We start from the raw sequence: 6,464 nt of genomic DNA, 5'->3' as shown, positions 1-6,464 counted from the left end.
TTGTGAAAATTAGAAGTGATCATGGAGGTGAATTTCAAAATGAATTTTTCCATGATTTTTGTGCTCATTATGGTATAACTCACATGTTTTCCGCTCCTAGAACACCATAACAAAATGGTGTTGTTGAACGGAAAAATCGCACCATACAAGAGATGGCACGCACTATGCTAAATTCATTTGATTTGCCAAAATATTTTTGGGCGGAAGCCGTCAATTCGACTTGCCATGTTTTAAATCGTGTTTTGATTAGACCAAAGCTTAAGAAAACTCCTTATGAACTTTTTTTATGGTAAAACTCCTTTTATTGGTTATTTTCGTATCTTTGGGTGCAAATGTTTTATTTTAAATACAAAAGATCACTATGATAAATTTGATTCCAAAATTGATGTTGGTATTTTCTTAGGTTATGCATCTCGAAGTAAGGCTTATAGGGTCTTCAATAAACGAAGTCTCGTTGTTGAAGAATCTATAAACGTTACTTTTGATGAGACTGATATTGGCTCTCAAGTTGTTTTGCCTAGGAAAGATGATGATGATGATGTTGAAGGAGGATTGGACTTTTTAAAAATCAATGATACTCCCTCTATAGAAGCTCAAAAGGATGTGGATAGCTCCAATGCTCATGAACAAGTTGAACTTCCTAAAGCTTGGAATTAAATTCGCATCAAACCATCCAAAGGAACAAATAATTGGGAACCCTTCACAAGGAGTTGTTACCCCCTCAAAAGCTTTGAGTGAGTGTGGTAATGTTGCTTTCTTATCTCAACTAGAACCTAAAAAGATTAATGATGCTTTAAATGATGAATTTTGGGTTTTGGCTATGCATGAAGAACAAAATAATTTTTAAAGAAATGATGTTTGGAAATTAGTTCCTAGACCTAACAATGCTAGTGTTATTGGTACTAAATGGGTTTTTAGACACAAACTTGATGAACATGGCATTGTCACTAGAAATAAAGCTCGTTTGGTTGCCCAAGGATACAATCAAGAGGAGGGCATAGACTATGATAAAACCTTTGCACCGGTTGCAAGGTTGGAATCCATTAGGATGTTTTTGGCATTTGCTAGCTTTAAAAATTTCAAATTATTTCAAATGGATGTCAAAAGTACTTTTTTGAATGGTTTTATAGAAGAGGAAGTATTTGTTGAGCAACCCCCCGGTTTCATAGATCATGTTTTTCCTAATCATGTTTACCGGGTTCAAAAAACTTTATATGGGTTGAAACATGCTCCTAGAGCTTGGTATGCTCGCCTCTCTAATTTTCTTGTTAAAAATGGCTTTTCAAAAGGAACAATTGATAACACTCTTTTTGTGAGAAAAAGGAAAAATGATTTCATTTTAATTCAAATATATGTTGATGATATCATTTTCGGTGCTACTAATGAATCTTTGTGCAAGGAATTTTGTAAAGTTATGCAAGATCATTTTGAGATGAGTATGATGGGAGAGCTTACATTCTTTCTCGGGCTCCAAATCAAGCAAACTAAGGATGGTCAAAGCAAGTATGCTAAGGAATTGGTGAAGAAATTTAATTTGGAGAATTCTAAGCATGCGCCTACTCCTATGAGTACAAGTGTTAAGCTTGATGCGGATGAAAGTGAGGAGGACGTGGACCAAAAACTATACCGAGGTATGATAGGTAGTCTTCTTTATCTTACCGCTAGTAGACCCGATATCATGTTTAGTGTGTGTGCATGTGCACGTTTTCAAGTATCTCCTAAAGCATCTCATTTAATTGTGGTTAAAAGGATCATTAAGTATGTTAATGGAACTTTTAATCTTGGTTTATTTTATCCAAAAAGCCCCTCTTTTGATTTATATGGTTTTTGTGATGCCGATTTTGCCGGATGTAAGGTAGATCGCAAGAGTACGAGTGGAACATGCCAATTCTTTAGATCGCAAGAGTACGAGTGGAACATGCCAATTCTTAGGAAATTCACTTGTTTCTTGGGCTTCAAAGAAATAAAATTGTGTTGCATTGTCCACTACGGAAGCAGAATACATTACCACCGATTTATGTTGTGCTCAAGTTTTATGGATGAAACAAAGCTTAGTTGACTATGATTTGAATTTTCAAAATATAAAAATCTTTTGTGATAACACAAGTGCTATAAATATTTCCAAAAATTCGGTTTTGCATTCTAGAACCAAGCATATTGATGTGCGCCATCATTTCTTACGCGATCATGTAGAGAGACAAGATGTATCCCTAGTATTTGTTGACACAAAATCTCAACTAGCGGATATATTTACTAAGCCTCTTGGAGAGGATGATTTTTGTCGCATAAGAAATGGTTTGGGCTTATGCACTATGTGAAAGTTCTACATTGCTTGCTTGTTTAGTTGCATCTTGCATTTTGCATTTCTTTCCCCATTTTTTGATGGTGACAAAGGGGGAGAGAAATCTCCTCATTTGTTGCATATACTTAGGGGGAGCTCATAGATAGGAAGAGCACCTATCTATAAGCTATCTTTATTTTTTGCTATTATATAATGGTTGGTTGTCATCATCAAAAAGGGGGAGATTGTTAGCCCTTATGTTTTGATGATGTTTTACAACCACCATTATCGGTACTAATGGCTTATTAAGTACAAATATAGTGAATTCATATATCAAGCTTTTTAGTGTCACTAATGGAGGATTGGATGAAATATGCGCTACAACGATGATATCCAAAGGAGGAGGAGGCATAGTGATGAAGCAACGTTATTTCAAGAACAACAAATTCAAATAAAAGCTTCATCCAACTCAAGCTATATCAAGACTCAAGAATTGCATTCTATATGAGGATATTAACTAGTTTTTATTTTTCTCTCTAGTGCTAGAATGTAGGCAAAGAGTTATTAATTTCACTTGAAGCCATTGGGATATCACACACACGTTTTCATATTCATGTTTTTCAGTGTTTTTCATAAAATACTATTTTTTACAAGTATGAGGACCTATCTGCAAAATTCTTTTTCCAAACAGTTTGTTTTTAGTATTAAAAATATTTTACAAAGTTTCGTAATTTTCAGAGGTTAAATAAATATTTTACAAATATTTTAAAGTGAGTCAAAAACAGTTTTTTAGAATGTATCAGAATGCGGTCGACCGCACCGGTCGACCGCACCTGTGTTCATTCGTCAGTGGGCACCAGAGAGGTCGTCGGTCGACCGGTGCGGTCGACCGAAATCTCGATTTTTGGTCGACCGAAGAAGTCTCTGCTCGATTCTCAGTTTCGGATCTGAATCGCGGTCGACCGCAAGTTTTTTCGGTCGACCACCAAAGTTTTCAAACGGTAATTTTTGTACTTTTACGGCGCCGCTCAGTACAGATTTCAGCGACGTTTGTTTCCAGATTTTGGGGGATTAAGGGTATGGGTTTTAACAGTTGTTTTCTTCTATTTAAACTCAACATCTTCTTCTTCCTCAGCGTCCCAGCTTTTGCAAAAACCAGAAACGTTATTTTTACTGAGCAAAATTTTCAAACCTGTTCTTTCTGAGTTCTTGTGTATTTCACTTCCCAGCTTCAGTGTGCTCTTTCTCTTTGCCATAGGGACGTTGTAAAGAGAGAGTCTTACACCATTTCTACTATCTTGAGAGTGTGATCTTGTGTAGATCAATTGTGAGGGAGTGTGATCTAGTGAGATCAACTGTGTAGTGTGAGATCGTGGGGGGATCGCTGTGTAGACGAAGTTCCGGCTTCCAAACCGGGTTGTGTAGTGGATTTCTCCTCGAGAGTGGGGAGCGGGGACGTAGGTCAGCGAACCGAACCTCGTTAACACATCACGCGTCACAGGATAACGATTCCTAACCCTATCTCCTCTATTTTGATTGCATTAGAATATTGTGGTTTGCTTGTCTTAATTTTATTACATAATTATAGCCTCTTGACCCTAATCACCCCCCTCTAGGGTCTAACACTTCCATGCACAATTGCCCTTTCTTCCTTCTCCTCCTCCTTCCTCTCATCGTTCCTCTCGGAGTTTTCTCGCTCTTCGCTTTGCTCCCCCTTCCTCCCAAAGCTTCTTCTTTCCTTCCTCCTAAATCTCTCTCCTCCTCTTTCTTTCTCCTTCCTTCTCCCAAAGCTACCTCCTTCAACCTTCTCCTCATCTTCCCCCTTTCTAAACTCTCTCCTCTTAAACTTCACCACCTTAACAGTTTCTCCACCAAAAATCCTACTCAAAATCTCCCTCATCGAGTCCGGAGCTAAAACCGACGATCTCCCCTGACAAACTCTCTCCTCCTCTTTCCTTCTCCTTCATTCTCCCAAAGCTACCTCCTAATCACACCACACGCTGTTCTATTCATTTTCTTCCAAACCCTCTCATTAATGTCGTCCGGTTTCCCGTCCGACTCTAACGTATCTTTTAAATTTTGCGCGTTGAGCGTATCCAAGACTTCACATCGCCAAAGTCCAAAATTATTAGTGCCATTAAACTTCTCCACGTCTATCTTCATAGAGTGGATATTCAAACTTTGGACGATCTTCACATCGAAAGAACCCTCCACAACTCCTTCTTTCTCAGCCATCTATCTCAAGGTACCAACAACCAATGCAGAACAAACGAAGAATAGATCCAAACTGATAAAGAGAAATTTTTACCTCCAACTAAAACTCTAACAAGAGTCTCCAAAAGATCTCACCCCCCACATGACGGTAGACAAGATCACCAATAATAAAAATCCTACATTTATCACCAAACGAAGTCCTAGACGAACTTCCAAAGAGATCTACTCCTCCAAATAGCCCAAGAATAGCCTGGAACTCTGATACCACTTGTTGGGATTTTTACCCGAGGTCCAAATACAAACGCCGAGAAAGAAGGACAAAATACAATCACAATAATGACACAAACACAAACAACCAATTTTATGTGGTTCGGCAATTTTACCTACGTCCACGGGAGCGACACAATTAATTTCTTATTAATAACAAGAAATTACAAATAAGAGAGAGGATCTCAAACTTGAGATCTCTCAAATAAATAGCAGATGGTTTTAATCTAACATCACCGCTCAAATTCTCTCTCTTAATTACCCCAAATAAACCCCCTATTTAAATTTATCAAACCCCCTCTCCAATTAATGGGAACAGGGACAAATGGGTTCACAAATCGGAGGGAGAACGGACGCCCAAAACCGGAGAGAGAATAAATCTCTTCCTCCGCTGCTCACGCTCTCTCTCCCTCTCTGCTCAAACCGCCGCCGACCAAGGGGTTTTTCTCACATCGCTCTGCCGCTCCAATCGGGCTCGAGAACGAGGGTTTCCCTTTTATAGGGAAACCCTAGGGCGAGCCTCTCCTCCAGCTGGCGTCCACTATTGCAGGTGACCTCAGCGGAGGTGAGTTCTTCTACAATATCATTCTATACGAGAGAAACTCTTCATATATCATATAATAGTCATTATTTTCGATATGTGTGGGCTTCATCTATCATATGATAATCATTATTCTTTGTATATATGGGCACATGTGCAAGCATGATCGCACTTACATAAGAGAAAAGAACACAACATATTTATGGGGGAAAAAAACTAATGGAAGAATATAAAATAAATAACCCATACTTAAAACAATCCTCCAGACTAATGCAAAAATGAAGTAAATATCCACCATATTTCATATGTTATTCACACACACACATATATATAAAGAAAACAACACTTTGTGACTATGCAAGTTACAAACACATTTCAAAGTTATACATGTAGCTTGCATCTCTTTTGATCCCTCTAAAAAGTGCTTTAGACATAAAAAAAAAAGAACATACATCTCTCCAACTATTCATATGCCTCTTATTATGCAAGATCATCCCATGAATCATATGATAGATGAAGCCACATATACGGAGAATAATGACCATCATATGATGAATGTTACATAAGAGAAAAGAACACAACATATTTATGGGGGAAAAAAACTAATGGAAGAATATAAAATAAATAACCCATACTTAAAACAATCCTCCAGACTAATGCAAAAATGAAGTAAATATCCACCATATTTCATATGTTATTCACACACACACATATATATAAAGAAAACAACACTTTGTGACTATGCAAGTTACAAACACATTTCAAAGTTATACATGTAGCTTGCATCTCTTTTGATCCCTCTAAAAAGTGCTTTAGACATAAAAAAAAAAGAACATACATCTCTCCAACTATTCATATGCCTCTTATTATGCAAGATCATCCCATGAATCATATGATAGATGAAGCCACATATACGGAGAATAATGACCATCATATGATGAATGAAAAAAAGGTCGATTTTAAAAAACAAGACTCAGAAAACATACGGGACTACTAGTCCCGTATGTTTAGAGCCAACTTAATCACGGATTAGTGACTTAGAAAACATATGGGACTAGTAGTCTCGTATGTTTTCTGAGTTCATCTCAATGTTTTGTGAAATTTTCTGAGTTCACTAATCCGTGATTAAAACATATGTTTTGCAAAATAGACCTCTTTTTT

At 37.3% G+C, this 6,464-nt stretch overlaps 1 protein-coding gene across 1 annotated transcript in view; it reads right to left on the bottom strand.

Annotated features, from left to right (window-relative positions):
• The window catches only part of LOC109830566 (exocyst complex component EXO70A1-like), a gene marked incomplete at its 5' end in the record, with an annotated part of 8,171 nt that continues 5,600 nt past the window's right edge, over positions 3,894-6,464 (bottom strand). The window contains one exon of the mRNA XM_020397867.1: positions 3,894-4,206. Within this exon, the coding sequence (XP_020253456.1) occupies positions 3,894-4,206 (313 nt within the window). The remainder of the gene's footprint in view (positions 4,207-6,464) is intronic.

The sequence above is a fragment of the Asparagus officinalis genome, chromosome 1, assembly GCF_001876935.1.
Source record: "Asparagus officinalis chromosome 1, Aspof.V1, whole genome shotgun sequence".
Lineage (NCBI taxonomy): Eukaryota > Viridiplantae > Streptophyta > Magnoliopsida > Asparagales > Asparagaceae > Asparagus > Asparagus officinalis.
Note: the sequence above shows the minus strand (reverse complement) of the source record. Positions and strands in the feature narration are given on the sequence as shown.